Here is a 19,250-nt window from a genome sequence, read left to right on the forward strand (position 1 = left end):
TCGAGTTTTCTTCGTTTTATCGTTAATAAAATTTCTGGGTCTCTTCCTATCCTTCGTATTACTTCAAGATTTGTGATTCTTTCAACCCAACTTATCTTCAGCATTCGACGGTAGCACCACATCTCGAAACTTTCAATATTTTTTATGTTGTTCTGTTTGAGAGTCCAGGCCTCTACACCGTATAATAGCGTGTTAAATACGTAGCCACTTAGCATTCTTAATCGTAGAGGGATGCTTATATCTCTGTTGCAGAGAATAATTTTGAGAAAGAATTTTCTCATCTTTATGAAGGTGGCCCTGGCAATTTCGATACGTCTTTTTATTTCATTGTTTTGGTCTCCAGTTTCGTTTATTAAAGTTCCCAATTATTTACAACTTGATACTTTTTCAATTTGAATGCCGTTTATACTAATATGTGCTGATTGTGTCATGATTTTACTGAAGACCATATACTTGGTTTTTTTTATATTAATGTTTATGCCATAATTGTTGCAAGCAATATTTATGTTTGTAAGTAATCGTTGTAATTCTTCTACTGTTCTTGCAACTAGTACAGTGTCGTCTGCGTATCGAATATTATTTACAACCTCTCCATTGATTACGATTCCTTCATTTGCTTGCAAAAGGGCTTCCTGACAGATGCTTTCACTATATACATTAAATAGTAGTGGTGACAAAATGCATCCCTGTCTTACTCCTCTACGTATTTCTATTGCTTTTGATATCTCGTTTTCTATTTTGATGTTAGCTTTCTTATTCCAATGTAAGTTGAGAATTATTCGCAGATCTTTATTATCTATGTCTTTCCTTTCAAGAATGTCTCTTAGCTTATCGTGACGTACTCCGTCAAACACTTTTTTAAAATCGATAAAACATGCATGTACTTCTTGATTAACATCTAGGCATCTTTGTGTAAGAACATTCAAACCGAAGAGAGCTTCTAGAGTACCTAGTCCTTTTCTGAACCCCATCTGTGTATTACTAATATCTGACTCCAACTTTTGATAAGCTCGGTTGTGGATGATTTTTAGAAATAACTTTAGTAGATGGCTCATTAAAGATATTGTTCGATGTTCTGAACATTCTTTTGCATTGGATTTCTTTGGCAGTGTAACGAATGTAGACAGCAGCCACTCTTGAGGTATAATACCAATATTGTATACTGTGTTAAATAAGTGCAATATTATACCTATTGATTCATCATTCAAGAGCTTTAGTAATTCAGTAGGAACCTCATCGGGTCCATTTGCCTTTCCAGTTTTGGAATTTCTAAGTGCCATTTCTACTTCACATTTTAGGATTTCAGGTCCCGTTTCACCATTTACCTTGTCAATGTTATTTCTGTTGTCCTCAAACAATTCTCTTATGTATTCACTCCATCTATTAATTTTTTCTGTTAAGTCTACAATAATATTTCCGTCTTTGTCCTTAAGCAAACTTATTTGATGTCTTCTTTGGGTTCCTGTAAGTTCTTTTACTTTTTTATGTATATTGAATGTGTCATACTTTCTTTCGTAGTCTTTCATTTCTACACATTGTTCTTTAATCCATGATTCTCTGGCCTTCTTTATTATTTGCTTTATGTTCTTATCAACCTCTCTGTATTTTTCTGAATTATTTTTTAATTTGCGTCTTTCATCCATTAGTTCTAGTATGTCTGGTGTCATCCACACCTTATGTTTCTTTGGAGATTTGGTTAGGTGTTTCTTTCCCGTAGTTCTTATTATAGTGTTTATATACTTCAGTTTTTCATCTATGTTGTCTGTTCTGCGGATTTGGTTTTCTGCTACACTGAGGTCATGGTGAGTTGCCAGCCCATGGTAAAAGTGGAATTTCTTGCTCTATCAAAAAAAAATTAATACTTTTCGCCATATGGAAATGTGCTCTACCCTGTATAAATACCTTATTGCTGTTACCAAACTATTCGTTCACTTGTGGAACCAATCTTTTCCCCAAAACCGTTTTATATTATTCTTGCGCATGGTTTCTTCTACGATATACAATCGTCCCACACCTTTGCCACTAATATTTTAATAACTAAAGTTTTTTTCCTCCAGCATAATCGGTTCAGATGGTACAAAAAGGTGTTTTTTTTTTAAATGTAACACCCTGTATTTAAAAAATGGGCAATTACCCTTAAATGAAACCTATACCAAAAAATCAGCCACTTATTTGTGATTAACTGCCGCAGGGTTTCTTCTTGATTTCCATTACAGTTTGGGAAAAAATTTTTTTTAAACATCTTTTGCAAAACATACAAGAAGGGCTACGTTTCGTAAAAACCACAAATTATCCCTTTAAAGGGGTGAAAAGGGAGGTTCCGTGGCGAAATTTTTTAAGAAAAAGTTAGTCTTATAATAAACACCCCTTGATATACCACAAAAAAATAAAACCGGACTTGTGTCTATTTTGCGAGGTTCAACCTCTGTTTCCTACACTATTTTGATAAAATCGGCATCACCGCGCTAAAAACTCTCATAAGGACTGCATTGCCTATATTCCCTATACTGTAAAGTCAAGATGAGGCGGACTATATAGAAGTTGGTACTCCCACATCCTATTCTTTATTGTTTCTGTTTAAATAAATTAATTTTCATAATTGATTTTTTAATCTTAATTAGTTTTTTAATATAAGAAATTTATGAACTATAAAGGTATCTATATAAACCTGGTTTATACATAACTGTTTATTGATTCTTAAAATATAAACTTTGTTTCAGTGTTATACTTAAAAATTCAAACTATGAAATTTATTCTCTTATTGTTTTTGATTGTTTCTGTGAATGCCAGATTACCATCTCAAGACAACCTGGCCAGATCTGAAGACGATCCCTTCACTTTAGAGGGTAATTTTCTTAAGTTTTGGTTTTGCTGTTTTTAAAATTCAATTATTTACTTTTGCTTTGGCACAAATTTTGCAGAAATGCATAAAACTGAAATCTTTTATTATTTAAATTTGATCATGGGTAGCGTTGTTTGCAAATAACTTAACATTTCTTGCAATTTTCCATTACAATTTAAAAAATTTCGTTCATTTAGTTTAAAACAAGGCTTTAGTTCTTAACACGTCATTGCACGAGCAATTTCAGAAATTCTTAAACTAATTCTATTATTTGCATAAAAGAAGAGTCGCTTGATGCTTATCTGTTAGTAACTATTATATTGAAACGTTGCCAAAGATACGATCGTTTCACCCCTTATTTTTTAATTATATCTGATTTTATAAGACCGTATTTATTGAACACCACCGCTATAATGGAAGTTTTGCTTATAAGTCTACTGGTTTCCATTTGAAAACCGTTGAGTATAATCCAATATGAAATTTTAGTGTGTTTATAATCTGAAGTTTTTCTTTTCAATCACCGACAGAAACCTATTTTGAACTTTTGCGTAGAGGAATATTTCTTCTTACGGCGGATGTTTACATCATCTTATTGAATAGATATGTGTTGAATAGATAAGTTACACGGTTAAAATTATCCATAATTCGCAACTGGAAAGCACACGTGCATATTCGCTGAATTAACGATTCTCATAGGAAATGTTCATGTAGAATTCTTGTGGTATATCATGATTAGAGATATATACTTTAATTTCTTCAGTGGTTAAGGGTGAGTGGGAGGAAGATTATAGATATTTTTTATTGGTTACAAAAGGTTATGGTAGACGAGAGTAGGAGGAATCGACCGTGGACACGAGGTCCAAGTTTGAGATTGATTAAAAATTTTTAAATCAGGCAGTTGAAGTTACAAGTTTAAGTTTTGAAGTGAGAGTCTCTAGTTCAAGTTCCTGGAGAATCGGGCCGCTGCGGTGGTACTGAAGAGTTTAAGTTCAGTTTAAGAACTTAAGTTTGGTCGGATGTAGAGTTAAGTTCAGACGGGTCTTTAGGAGATTTCTTGTGGAAAGTGGAATGATGGGTGTAGTAGTTAATACCATACCGGTATTTTATCGGTATTTTTTGTGGTTTTCTGTAGGTCATACATAACTGAGGCGCTCAGAGCAACAGTGGACTAAGCCACAAATTGAGAATTGTTAAATTAATATATCAATAAAAGCAGCAACATTCAATGTTCAAATTAACAAGGGTCTACACAACCTACATCTATATTTGGCTAAATGGCGCTACATGATCTGTAGCGCCATCCTATAAGCATAATGGAAATACGAATGTAAAGATTGCATTTATCTCAAAACTTCGTTTTTGGGGTTAGGCCACTGTTGCTCTGAACGCCTCAACTGTGCGTGCTTGTTTCTGTGAGTGAAGAGTATGTTACTGCAAAATAAAGTGACTTAAGTGTCGCGGGATGCGCAGTCCCCAGTCTTCGGTCAAAATATGAACGTTTAACAAAACCCATCATAAATTTTCTTTAGTCAAACTAAAGAAAAGATAACAATTTTAGGGAGAACGGAGCAAAATGTAAAATTTGGACGCATGTCAAAATTTTCAATGTGTTTTAAATGTATTCATTTTTTTCGAATCCTGAGAAAACTAATAAGAATTTTTGAAAAATTTAGACGTAGAATGAAAGACTACTTTATTACCGAGAACCGAAAGTCCCTTAGAATAAATAAAAAGGGTCTTTGGAACGAAATATTTTCCATTAGAAATCACACTAAATTTTCTCTTTTATTTTCACCCCTGTAGTTCGTAGGGGAGCAAAGTATGCTAAATGTGCAGTCACTCGAGCGTTATGGAGAACTATCGGGTTGCGAAGAGTAGGTCCTAAAACCAAAAAAAGTTAAGTAAAATTTTCCATTTTAGTGGGAGCTTAGTTTTTAATTTAATTTTCCATTTCCAATAATCGCTTTTTCCGATTATATCGCTATCTATCCATAATTCGAAAAAATGTTTCGAATAAAAGTTATTTATTTTTACGTAAGAAATACAAATCTGCAATAAAAAAATGGGGGCTCCTGTTTATGATTTTAAAGTAACTCCCCACCCCATCTTCATGGAGGGTCGTGTTTGGTGCCATTGGATAGATTTTTCAAAAGTATTGAATAAGTGTATTTTACAGTTTTTCGATCTGATGTTCATTTCGCGAAATATCGCGGGATTCGTATTTAAAATATTAAATTTATCCCCCACCCCTCTCCGTGGGAAATCGTGTTTAGTATCATTCGATAGATTTTAAAAAATATTGAGCACATATTTTTGAGTTTTTCGATCTGTCATTCATTTCGCGAAATATTCGCTTTTTCCTTGTGAAACTTTGGGACTCGCCCATTTCCTTACGCCCGGCTCAAATCGTCAGATTTTTGAAATATACACTGTTTTGCATGTACTTAACTGACCTTATCTTAATCTGACAATTTTGAGTATTTTTAAGGATACATTTTTTTCGGGCCCCCCTTAACTAACTCCCCTGTGTTAAGAGCCAATATATGGTAGAGGTACATCTGCAGGGTACCAGGTTTCTCCACATATGCTAATCTGACGCGCTCGAGTAATTGCAAAATTCCCCGCTTGGACTCCCCTACCATAATAATAACACAAGAGCAGTTACTTCTTTCATCAATAAACTATGGAAGTTTTTCTTTTGATATAAATGATAATATTTATGTACTGTAGAACTCCAATTATCATGTGCAAGTGCAGTGTTGTGCTGAAAAGAAATTTCTGAGCAGAAATTCTACACGAGTTGTCTGTAGTTGCTAACGCAGACCAGAATACCAGGTATTTGCGTTCAGAGAAATAAGATTTTTCTCGTGACACATCCCCCTCCAGGCCGAAACCAATTTTTTTGAGTAGTATGGACATCTATGTTATTAACTTAAATGTTTCCTGCAGCCGATTTTGATGATATACATAGTTATAAACAAATGAAGATCGAAAAACGGTAAATTATCGCTTTTTTCGTCTATTACCAAAAATTTAAGCACTTTAAACAAATTTGAGAGTAAGAAACTCATAAATCGTATAAAAAACTTCAATATGGCATTCGCTGAATATGCCCATCCTTATTGGTTGCTTAGAAAATTGCAAAATAAATAATAAATTTTGAGTTATTATAAATATTCATAACTTAGGTAAAACTTAACTTAGAATCTTCTTATTACACGGAATGCCGAGACTTTTTGTACTTAAATTATATTTTAAATTTCAAAGCAATTGGTCGAATAGTTTAAAAGTTATTTAATTTGTTTATCCCAAATTCATTTTTTTTTGCAACAATATAAGTCAGAAAATTACGAGGTTACAATAATACTTCAGACAGTTTATGAAAGAAGAACATTTATACTATTACCTTAATTAAAAATAAATGACAAAAAATAATTTTAAACAGTGTAAAATTATTTTGCAAAAACATGTCGATTTTTTGCTTACTTATAAACAATTAGAATAACTTTTTAACCGTCACCCGTAGAAAAATTATTTTTTCACATTTAGAAAGACTGAATTTTTGTTACACATTTAGAAAAAAAAACAACTGCTCTAGGACATTTAGGGACAAAGTTAGCCCCCCCATTTTTTTAATTCACATGTTTTTGCAAAATTATTTTGCAATATTTATAATTATTTTTTGTCATTTTTTTTTAATTTAAATAAATACTGTAAATTTTCTTCTTTCATAAACTATCCAAAATATTACTGTAGCCTCATCATTTTCTGACTTACAGTGTTGCAAAAAAATTAATTTTGGAAAAACAAATTAAATAACTTTTAAACTATTTGACCAATTGCTTTGAAATTTAGGGTATGATTTAAGCACCATAAGTCTCAGCATTTCGTGTAATAAGAAGGTTCTAAGTTAATTTTTAAATAAGTTATGGATATTTATAAAAACTCAAAATTTATGATTTATTTGGCAATTTTCTAAGCAACCAATAAGGATAGACATATTCAGCGAACGCCATATTGAAGTTTTTTTTACGGTTTATTAGTTTATTACTCTCAAAATTGTTTAGAATGCCCAATTTTTTAGTAATAGACGAAAAAACGAAAATTTACGGTTTTTTTATTTTCATTTGTTTATAACTATGTATATCATCAAAATCGGCTGCAGGAAACATATAGGTTATTATTATAAATGACTATATTACTCAAAAAATTTGGTTTCGGCCTGGAGGGGGTTGTGTCACCAACACGATATCTTTTTCCCTTATTTCTCTGTTTAACTAATTAACCTTACTTTTCGTGTTATTTGCGAGTGAATATGTTCATTTTCAACAAAAAAATACGTTTTTAGACGCTTTTCGCAAATAACTAAAAAAGTAAGTATTTTTTCGAAAAAACTCTTCCTAGCAAAAATATAGCTTATAAAAAAGTGAAAAAATGGTGTATATGATTTCTTTAGACCCAATATAATAGAGGACACTTGTAGCTAATGAAAGTTAAGTCCGTATTCGTCAAATTCCAAATCGAATATTTCAACGTGAAATAAATAACCAATTAACTATTTAATTAATTTAATTTAATTAATTAATGAATTCAATTTAAGTTAATTTTCGAGGAAGACTCAAGTTATTTTTGTTTTTAAAAAATTTCTAGCATCAACAGTAAGTCAGTTATGCTCAAAAATAAGGCCTAATAAATTTTTATAAAAAAAATTGTAAAAATTGCCCCCTAATTAATATCCTATACGAAATTCTTTTCCGCTTCGTAAGTTACTTTACTTATGTATTGTTTATAATCTATGAGTTTTATTGTTTCAAAATGTTTATTTTTGAAAAAAATTGGGTTTTAAAGCAATTTTTTTTATTTAAGTAGTAAAACAACGTGGGTTTTGTTTTTCTGGCTTATTTTAATTTTAGTTTAGTTGACATTCAACTCTCAATATGTGAGGTTCATCCGTTTCACATTACATCCATGTGGGTTAGAGTCCTGTGTTGCCCCGTGTGTGATCTTGATGTACAGATCTTAACATAGGGGCTAGTTCTTTTGTTTTAAAAAGGCACTTTGACACCGGGTCCTTAAACAATTTAAACTTGAGCAAAAAAGGGACAAACATTCATTTGGGCGTAACTTACTTACTTTTGCTGTTAAAAACTTTTTTATCTACTCTATGTCATATTATGTATAAGATTTTAGTTTGTGAAAACTGTCATTATAGATAGCAGTGCGTGAAGGGTTTAAAGTGTGCGTGCAGTAACAATGTATTTTATCTATTCTATGTCATATTATGTGTAAGTTTTTAGTTTGTGAAAACTGTCATAAAAGATAGCAGTGCGTGGGGTGTTTAAAGTGTGCGTGAGGTAACAATGTATTTTAAATGGGTCTTACTTTTTCGCACTGTTTTGACATACTTTCATATAATCAAATATCCTTAACTTTCGCGTTGTCATAAAATTTTTAAATGTCAAAGTTCTAAAAATTGGAGAATAGAAATGAATTCCAGTGACGAAGAGTTACAGTTTTTTATTTGTTTATGGTAGAGTAAATAAAATATTGTATGAAACTGTGCCTGAAGTACTTTTTGCAAACTTACGCGATGTATGCGTTCGCAAAAAGCATATTTTACGAACTGTTTCATAAATAACTATTAAATGGGATTTACTTTTTCGCACACTTTCAATGGGTTTTTTTAGGGATGGGAAAAACCTACCGGTTATAACGGAAAACCGGTTTTTTTAATTTACAACAACCGGTTGCATCGGTTGTTTTTTAGTCCCGGTTATAACCGGTTTTTTCTTTTTAGGGTAATAACCGGTGAAAAACCGAATAAGCTAGTACCCCTGAAAAAAAATTTTCATTCAGAGAAAAATGAAGAGATTTCTATCCATTATCGATCCCAATCATATTTTTTATATTATAAAAATAATATGTGAAGTAATTTCATATCCCAAACAACCATAATTCAAATTTTGTTTACTAAATAAAGAACTGGACCAAAGTGCTACATCAGCTTTTACGAAACAATAAGTTTAATTTATGTAGTGTGGGAATAGTTATTTTTAGATGGTAATATTTACATAAAACTGTACCTAAGTTATCTGCTTGAAATCGATATTCCAACCATCATCCTAATAATTGTTTATACTTAAGTACTTGAAACTCTTGTACGTTATGATTATGAATACCGAAATAAGATTAGGAATCTCCATTATGTAATTTTTAAACAATACCTAATTCTTAGGACTTAAAAGGTATTACACAAACGCATTAAAAATACTGCTGAATTTTTTTATGGTATAAAAATAAAAGATATATTGGGTTATCCAATTTATTTTTAAGTAAAATATAAATGCATTTGGATATATTTTTAAACTCAGTAGATCGAATCAGAAATTCGGTAGATTTGCCGAAGAACCGGTAGACCGAACATCACTATTGGGAATATCCCAATAGACAACACAATACGTAGATTGGGGAACTTTCGCCCAATTTTATTGGTAATTTGGCGTCTGGGAAATTTTGTTTAGGTTTAAATGATTGGGCAATTTTTCGGGAGGAAAATTGAGCAAACTAAAGTGCAATATAAATGTAACATTTTAACCTATTGAGTAGGTATTTGCTATTGATTAAAAAAACCGAACACCAGTTTTTGGGATAACCGGTTTTTTTGGCCGGTTATAACCGCCAGGTTAAACCGTAAGTAGAAAAAACCGGTATACCCGAAAACCGGTTTTTTGTCAATAACCGCCATCCCTAGTTTTTTGGCACACTTTCACAAATAACACACTTTTTGGCACACTTTCATAATCAAATATCCTTAACTTTCGCGTTGTCATGGTGATGACAATATGAGTAATGACTTAAAAAGTTATAAAGTTTAAAAGTAGTTAGGATTTTTAAATGTCAAAGTTCTAAAAATTGTAGAATAGAAATTAATTCCAGTGACAAAGAGTTACAGTTTTTTTATTTGTTTATCATAGATAAAATATTGTATGAAACTGTGCGTGAAGTACTTTTTGCGAACTTACGCGATGTATAGCACTCGCTCCGTTGTCGGTCGTGCTCTAAAAATCGCGTGCGTTCGCAAAAAGCATACTTCACGAACTGTTTCATAAATAACTATTTTAAACAAAAATAAAGCTATTATTAAACACTTTAAAAAAGTTATAATGAGTTTTTTTGAAAAAGTGCTTGAATTTTTGTTTATTCTACGTGGAAATATTCGATTTGGAATTTGGTGAATGATCCTTCTGGCCATTAGCTAGAACTTTGCGTTAACTTGGTCTACAGACTTCATAATATAGTGTTATACACTAGGGTGGTGCGAAAAAAGTCAAATTGATAATCCCGTATCGCTATAGTGCGGAAAAGTTGCGATTGGTAATTACAAGAAAAACAAAACAAAAATTATTAAAAGCGGACTTTACCTTCCGATCCCGCAACGGGCCTAAAGATTATGAAAAAAATGAAATTTTACCTTTTTTTGGGAAATTTTTATTAACCCTCCATGTACGTTTTATTTATCGCTATAGTAAAATTTATTTACAGTTTGCATAGTTGAGTAATAGTCCAGGGCCCATTTGTTGAGAGGTGACTCAAGTTTTTTTGCAGAAATTGCTTGAAAGTAACTCAGATAATAATATTTGAGTTATCCTAACTCTGAAAAAGGTCCGGAACATTGTTTAAATAATCAAAATGTCATAAAATGAAGGAAAAATTCGATTTTTTTCTTCGTTTTTTTGAATATAACTTTAAAAGTATTCATTTCCGAGAAAATATGTACTAACATAAAAGTTGTACAATTAAATTTCCTACAATATAAAATTGGTTAGAAATTTAAAAAATAGTCACCCTTGTTGCAAAATAGCAATAATTGCGAAAAAACCATACAAAAACAAGTATTCGCATTTTACTTTTTGCAACCATCTATGCTACGCCTAGGACCTTCATATTTTACCCAGAAAAACTTTATCATATACTAAAACAACACTGTAAATCTCATTAAGATCAGTTTAATGGATTTTGCAAAATAAATTTTGCAATCCAGCTTTCGCAAAAAAAATTCATTTTTTCAAAAGGTTACAGGATTGAAAATAAAGTAGATAGCAAGCTGAAATTTTTTTTACGTATAGAAGTGTACTGTACCTTTCATTTACAATTTGTAAAATTAAAATCGATTAACTATCACGGCGTCGGGAATTTTTTTAAATAAACATTAACTATTGGTGGTACGCGCAGAACAGCGGTGTTCGATTCACACAAGTTGGTTTCCACCAAAATTTCTTCCAATCTTTATCTATATATTATTTTCTTACTCTATATTTTGCTGTATTTTATTATTTTAATTCCACAAAAATCAAACTAATTTTATTATTGTTTGTGAAATATTGTTTAAACAATTGCATATGTTTAAAAATAATAAACGTTTATTCTCTAAGTTAAAATATATGAACAAAGAAAGTTTTTGCTAAAAAAAGTGTTATTTCAAAGGATAGAGTATGGGTTTTTATTTTGCAATAAACAAATTTATTTATTTATATCGAAATGTAATAAAAATTAAAATGTATCAATCATTATCAAAGGTCATTGTAATGCCCAATTAGAGCAAACTATCCGCTGTCCTGCACGCAGCACCAATAATTAATGTTTATTTAAAAATTTCTTGGCGCCGTGGTAGTTAATCGATTTTAATTTTTGCAAATTGCAAATGAAAGGTACAGTACATTCCTATAGGAAAAAAAAATTCAACTTGCTATCTGCTTTATTTTCAGTCCTGTAACATTTTGAAAAATTGATTTCTTTTGCGAAAGCTTAATTGCAAAATATATTTTGTAAAATCTATTAAACCGATCTTAATGAAATTTACAGTATTGTTTTACTGTATCATAAAGTTTTTCTGGGTGAAATATGAAGGTCCTAAGTGTAGCATAATGGTTGAAAAACGTAAAATACAAATACTTGTTTTTGTATGGTTTTTCGCAATTATTGCTCTTTTGCAACAAGGGTGAACATTTTAAATTTTTAACCAATTCTATATTGTAGAAAATTTAATTACGCAACTTTTATGTCAACACAACTTTTCTCGAAAATGAATACTTTTAAAGTTATAATCAAAAAACGAAGAAAAAAATCGAATTTTTCCTTAATTTTTTGACATTTTGATTATTTAAACAATGTTCCGGACCTTTTTGAGAGGGAGGATAACTCAAATATTATTATTTGAGTTATTTTCAAGCAATTTCTGCAAAAAAATTTGAGTCACCTCTCAACGTCCAAATGTACTAATATTTTTACAGATGCGCCCTGGTCTATAATAAAAACAACAGTTTTACGCATCTAACGAATAACTTCCGATCCCGTAAGGTCAATCAAAATCTATAAAAATTTGAAATTTTCGATGATTTTGATAAATTAAAAAACATTTAGTTATATCATTTTTCTCCTACATTGTGAAGTTTTTCGCTTGTTTATATATTGTATGACAATACTTAAACAACCCAGAACTCTCAACGAGGAGGTGGTTGCACTTCTAGCTCCACACACACCCTTCTCTCCATTATTTACATAGTAAATTTCTTTTTTACGTTTATATCCAGCTTTTAAACGTCAACGTTGCATTGTGATTTGGTGGTAGAATCTGGCAGCATGGACCTTGATTTAAGTGTTACCCTTATGAATCCATCTCTTGATTGGGGCCCACATAGATTAGACCAGGGGTGACCAACTTAATCGTACACGAGATCTATTTTTTGCCTTTCTAATTCTCGGCGATCTACCGACTAGGAATTTTCGTAATATTTAGGACGGGAATAGGTAGGTAGGTAGATAATTTTTTCTTGCCATCGATCGACTGACCTAGGGGTCGCGATCGACGGGTTTGCCTCCCCTGCATTAGACGATGCTTCCGTGACCAACTTTAGGTACCTCTCATCAGCTTGCGTGTGTCAGGGATAGTTTTGTACATTCCAGTCTGGTTTGTCGCCCGATGTAATGCAAGAACTTATATCTTCATTTGACACTTCGAAGAAGTGGTGGAGAAGATAGTTTTACAACACTCTGCAATAGTTTTGCAACATTATATTCCAGTCTATTATTTCAGTTTAGTAGTGCTTCAAAATTTCAAGTACTAGGGAGAAAGGAAACACATTAGAGAGCTGGGGCCAAGGAGAGTGTTAAAAGCCGGATAGATTAAAGCCAAGGACAAACGTATTAGAAATTTCATCCCTCCTACTTTAAATTTGGAAGCACAGGACTACACTGAAATATTAGATTGGAATGTTGCAAAACTATCTTCTCCACCAGTTCTTCAAAGCGTTTCAGATGAAGATATAAGTTGCTACATTATATCAGGAAACACACCAGACTGGAATGTACAAAACCATCCCTGCCATACTCAAGCTGTCCAGCGGTACGTAAAGGTGGTCACGGAAGTATCGTCTAATGTATGTGGGACCCAATCAAGAGATGGATTCATTAAGGCAACCCTTAAATCAAGGTCCATGCTACCAGATTTTATCACCAAATTAAAATTCAAAGTTGACGTTTAAAAGCTGGACACAAACAAATGAAAAAGAAATGTACTATGTAAATAATGTAAAAAAGATACACTCATTGGTTTATGGAGAGAAGGGTGTGGGTGGAGTAAAAAGTGCAACCACTTTCTTGTTGTGAGTTCTGGGTCGTTTAAATATTATTATACAATATCTAAACAAGCGAAGAGCTTCACAATGCAACAGAAAAATGAGATCAGGAAATGTTTTTTTTTTTATCAAAATCATCAACAATTTCAAATTTTTATAGATTTTGATTGACCTGGCGGGATCAGAAGATATTCGTTAAGTGCGTAAAACTATTGTTTTTATTACTCAATCATGCAAACTGTAAATAAATTTTACTACAGCGATAAATAAAATATACATGGGGAATAAATAAAAATTTCCGAAAAAAAGGTATAATTTCATTTTTTCATAATATTTAGGCCCGTTGCGCGATCGGAAAATAAAGTCCGATTTGAATAATTTTTGTTTTGTTTTTCTTGTAATTACCAATCGCAACTTTTCCGCACTATAGCGATACTGTATTATCAACTTGACTATTTCATGGGCTATATTTTTATTTTTTATAGGAATATTTTTGTTAATATTATACTTACTTTTTGAGTTATTTGCGAAAAATGGTCTAAAACGTGTTTTTTATTGTTGAAAAACTAAATATTCACTCTCAAATAACTAGAAAAATGTTAAGTTAGTGAAAAACTCTCAAGATCAAAGTTGCTTATAATCAGTCAGTTCACCCAACTCCAAACTTATTTTGAACGTACATTTTTTCAGCCCCGAGAAGGGGTAAAACTCACCCCCAATTCAAAAGTACTCATCAGCACGCTGTCACTTTTTCCTGTGACATGTTAGCTATTATACGTGTGCCAAATTTCATGTCAATACAAGCGGTTTTTTAAAATTTGGAAGTTTTGCAATATTTTACAGTGAGTAAATGGAGGTATATATGTCGGTGTATGTTTTAATATCTACAATAAAAATATTTTTTTATTTTTTTTAGATTGTGTTTCACCCATTGAGCTTCTAGCCTATGTTTGCGAGTGGCCTCCTAGTAAATATGATGCTTGGAGATGGGATGCAAATGGCGCTGCTAGTGGTTGTGTAAAAGAAGAAGCTCATAAAGGTTGCTCTCCCACGAAAAATAACTTTAAGAGTTATGAAGAGTGTTTGGATATAGCAGGACCAGTATGTGGACTTAGAAAATAGGAGATTAAATATTTTCTAAAAGTATAGTATAGATTTTTCCTGTACTTATTAAGTGGGTCGTTCCAATGTAGTAAATAATGATTGATTATTTTTAAAATGGATATTTATTCACTAACTTTAATAATTTATTAATAAAAATGCTTTAAAAACCTGCCTTTTAATTTGAGAGTTCTTAAAATTTCAATATAGGTATATAATTATTTCCAAAATTAAAGTCATTGAATTCTCTACACAAATAATTAAAGCGAACCTGTAAACTCATCTTTTTGTGCTCTTTTCAAAAGTGCAAACGGATTTGAAAATTTAAATACACAGGGTGTTGTTTCAACGTCACAATGAATATATAATATTTTAGTTCGGACCTGGATTCTTATTAAGAGTATTAGTTGGGTGTTTTTGGTACTAAATGAGACAAATTTGTACCAAATATCAACAAAATATACACGGTGGCTTAAACATTATGGGTCCAGAAAGAAATGAGTAAAATCAAATTGCAACTCGGTTATAAAAATTGGCGAGGCAATAAATGTAGTATATCTTAAGCCAATTCAGTAATCTCTGTTCACCATTCAAGTATTTCCGTTTCCCAATGAAACACCCTGTATAAAAATAGCCATAGTAATAATTAAATAATAAATAAAGGTTAAGTTTGATTAATTATTTATATGGGAAATAAGCCTATATATATAAGAAAGAAACAGATAGTAAAAAGAGAAAAATCAAAGAAGCGGCTCTAATTATGCTAAACAAAATCAATTGTGTCGCAAATTCCTCGGTGGAATGCAGTAGGATGTGGATACCCATACTGAAAGAGGAAGTCAATAGAAAGAAAATACCACAATTAATAAGTCAATAGTCGAGTTAGTACATATTTTTTATTTTAGTATTACTTATATATCCATATATTATTGATATTATTTATAATTTAAACAAAATTATAGTAAAGTCAGAATTTGGTATTAATTTTGAGAGTAATTTAAATGTAAGACCAAATACTTACGATGTCGGGATAGTATCACGAGGTTTTTCCTGGTTTTCTCTCGTGATTTACTATGAGATCTCTAACACTAGAATTTTAATGTCACCGTTGCATGTGGTTGTCTTTTTAAAGACAGATCACATGCTATGATTTTTTTCGTGACGGATATTCTTGAGTTGGGGTTGATTTCATGTAATCGAATGAACTATCTTTCAGTAAAGTCGTCCCAGGAACGCAACTCATAAATATTGGCAATATCATTTTAAAGTCTTCTACTTTAAAATGTATCATATGTATCTGAATTGCCGATATAAATGAGTCAAATTAAATAAATTATTAGAAGAATTTTTTTTTACTAAGCAACAACATTTTTGTTTCCATTAGTAGTATTTTGTATTTTGACAACGGCACCCGATTTGGGCGTCGAAACGTTAATAAAATTATTTTTTTCATTTTAATTGTGGCTTATTTCCCATATAAATAATTAATCATAAAAATGCCACAAGGAAATAGCTTCAGAACAACGTTAAGTTTGATGTGGAATAAAAAAATGCACACAAAAACATAATAAAAGATATATACAAAGCGCTGGAATAAATGTTACTCCCCCCCCTTATTAAATTATTTATTTTTAGCACATAAGCGAAAAGCTCGGACAGGTCGATTTTTAAAATAATCATAGTAGGTATATTATCTCATCAATGTTTCGAACTTTACGCGATCCGTCTTCAGGTGACAAGCATAATTTTGACTTTTTTAAATGGGAAAGTGCCACTCGTATTTTTTTGCGAAAAAAAAAATCCAGCGCACTGTATATAATAATAAATTGCACACATTACTAAAATCTACTACTTTTGGTTTTTATACGCGAGAAAATTAAAGACAGAAATGTCTGCCTTCCGCCTCTGAATACTTTTTTCACGGATAGGTGGCCCTCTAATAGGGTGATAGATTACAGTGGAACGATTTTTCTTGGAAATGTCCAACTTTTCGAAAGAATCGTTAATTGTTAGTTGTTCCCTTGACAAATTGGAGCCATCGCGCACAGGTACAATTAAAGGAAAAATTACATTTGTTTAATTAAGGGTTAACCCAATGGGCTTTTTGATGTGACATAAAATGTGTCCCTTAAAATATTCTATTTATTTTATAAAAGTATACCTATATTATGTAAGATTAAAGTTCACTAGAAATTAATTGTATTAGTAGAAGGAAAGACGACATCATCTACATAATTTGAAAGCTAGAAGAAGGTTTTGGAAGCTGGGATTTGTATTAATTATGGTAAAACGCAATACATGGTCATTGGAAACGGTGGAGAAGAACTGGAGATAAAATAACAGCTCACATCAAGTAAAGGTAATATTAGTGGCATCAGATGGGATAATTAGATACAGGTATTGATACCAAGTAAAGCATCACTAGTAGTATCATTAGAAAAAGTTTTACCATTGTTTGTTCTAAATTATTTGCATATTGCATATACAGTAAGCACGTAAAGGTTGGAATAAATTCATTTTCACGAGAATGACTGAATTTGGAAAACAATCCTGAGACAGGTCGATTTTTATTTTTAAATTAGGACTTTTGGCACATACAATACAGGTATGTCCCTGTAAGTTGTATCCATATGGAAAACTTTTTTATTATTAATTTTACGAAAAAAAATTCTTTATAAAACGTTCAGCATGGTCCGAAACCCAAGATTCAACCATCAGATATCAAATTTTATGAATGTTATACCAGGTATGTCAAAAAGTTTGAATTTCACTCAAGAGTAAAGTACCTAGCTTTATTTTTCACAATATTGAAAATTGCTATTATGAAAAGCTGTTCGGAATTAAAAACTATATTCTAATATGCAATTACATCCTTCTAATTGAAAAAAAGTTTTTTGAAAAATTATGGATAACTAACATTATTTTCAGTTATTTCAATTCTGATAACTCTTTTATTATTAATTTTACGAAAAAAAGTGATTCTTAGTAAAAAGTTTTGGATGGTCTTAAACCTAAAATACAACCATCCTATATCAAATTTTATCAATTTTATACGAGGTAAGTCAAAAAAGATAAATTTAGATCAAAACTAAAGTACCTTTATAGTTCAGAATATTTCAATTAGAAGGATGTAATTACATATTGAAACATAGTTTTTAATTCTTAATAACTTTTCATAATAACAATTTTCGATATTGTGAAAAATAAACGTATTTTACTCTTGAGCGAAATTCATATTTTTTGACATAACTCCTATAAAATTGATAAAATCTGACATAAGATGGTTTTATTTAAGGTTTTAGACCATGCAGAACTTTTTATTGAGAATCACTTTTTTTCGTAAAATTATCTAATAATGAAAAAGTTATCTGAATTGAAATATCTGAAAATAATGTTATTTATCCATAATTTTTCAAAAAAAAAAAAAAATTCAATTAGAAGAACGTAATTGCATACCATAATATAGTTTTTAATTCCAAACAACTTTTCATTATAGAAATTTTCAATATTGTGAAAAATAAAGCTACTTTACTTTTGAGTGAAATTCAAACTTTTTGACATACCTCGTATAATATTCAAAAATTTTGATATTTGATGGTTAAATCTTAGGTTTTTGACCATGCAGAGCTTTTAATGAAGAATAACTTTTCTTCGCAAAAATTAATAATAAAAAAGTTTTCCATTTGGATACAAATTACAGCGACATGCTGTATATCATACAAGTGACATCATCCATCTGGGCGTGATGACGTAATCGATTATTTTTTTAAATGAGAGTAGGGGTTGTGTGATATCTCATTTGAAAGTCATCTTCAATCCCTTATTCACTAATATAAACAATAACCTAATTAATTTTTACGGGGGTGCCAAAAATATTTTTATCTACTCTGTCATATTATGTATAAGTTTTTAGTTTGTGAAAACTGTCATTATAGATAGCAGTGCGTGAAGGGTTTAAAGTGTGCGTAAAGTAACAATGTGTTTTAATCTTTAACTACACGCGCTGGCGTATTTTGTGCGCCAGATATATGAATTCTACTGCAAATATATTTAACAATTTAATTTTTGACCTAGTTTATCTCTCTAACCTATCACTGGAATGTGCTTTAAAATTTGGTTTTAGTTTCGTTATAATCGGCGTTCTGGGAAGATCGTAATTTACAGTTTATTATTTGTTGTTTCCGGTGGTGGCCAATATACGCAACGATTTCAATTGTTTTTTGTCATTATGGAACAAAATATATTTTTCTTTATAAACAATACTTTTTCTCCTGTAAGAAATCACATTTCAAAAAATCTTTTATTAGTAGTTTTATTTATCATGGAATCATAACAAACAACTAAATGTATTAAAAAAAAGTAAACAAATCCGCTGTTTTTAAGTGTATTTTCTTGTGGCGTATAAAGTACGCCACGCGTGTAGTTATGTTATAACTTGATGCGCGGGTAGTTAAAGGTTAAATGGGATTTACTTTTTCGCACACTTTCGATGGGTTTTTTGGCACAATTTCATATAATCAAATATCCTTAACTTTCGCGTTGTCATAGTGATGACAATATGAGCAATGACTTACAACAACATTTTTGACAGTTTTTTGGTTTGAAAGTAGTTAGTATTTTTAAATGTCAAAGTTCTAAAAATTGTAGAATAGAAATGAACTCCAGTGACGATG

The 19,250-nt window shown here is 31.0% G+C and overlaps 1 protein-coding gene across 1 annotated transcript; it reads left to right on the forward strand.

Annotated features, from left to right (window-relative positions):
- Window positions 1-2,677: 2,677 nt before the first annotated feature.
- Window positions 2,678-14,747, forward strand: LOC114329247 (uncharacterized). Its single transcript, XM_028278293.2, has 2 exons — window positions 2,678-2,846; window positions 14,393-14,747. The coding sequence occupies exons 1-2, from the start codon at window positions 2,744-2,746 to the stop codon at window positions 14,596-14,598; spliced, it is 309 nt and encodes a 102-aa protein (XP_028134094.2). The 5' UTR covers window positions 2,678-2,743; the 3' UTR covers window positions 14,599-14,747.
- Window positions 14,748-19,250: the final 4,503 nt, after the last annotated feature.

The sequence above is a fragment of the Diabrotica virgifera genome, chromosome 5 (genome assembly GCF_917563875.1).
Source record: "Diabrotica virgifera virgifera chromosome 5, PGI_DIABVI_V3a".
Taxonomy (NCBI): Eukaryota; Metazoa; Arthropoda; class Insecta; order Coleoptera; family Chrysomelidae; genus Diabrotica; species Diabrotica virgifera.

Coding starts and splice junctions, on each gene's coding strand:
- LOC114329247 (XM_028278293.2), top strand. CDS start 2,744: ATGAAATTTATTCTCTTATTGTTTTTGATTGTTTCTGTGAATGCCAGA. Junction 2,847..14,392: donor CGATCCCTTCACTTTAGAGG/GTAATTTTCTTA, acceptor TATTTTTTTTAG/ATTGTGTTTCACCCATTGAG.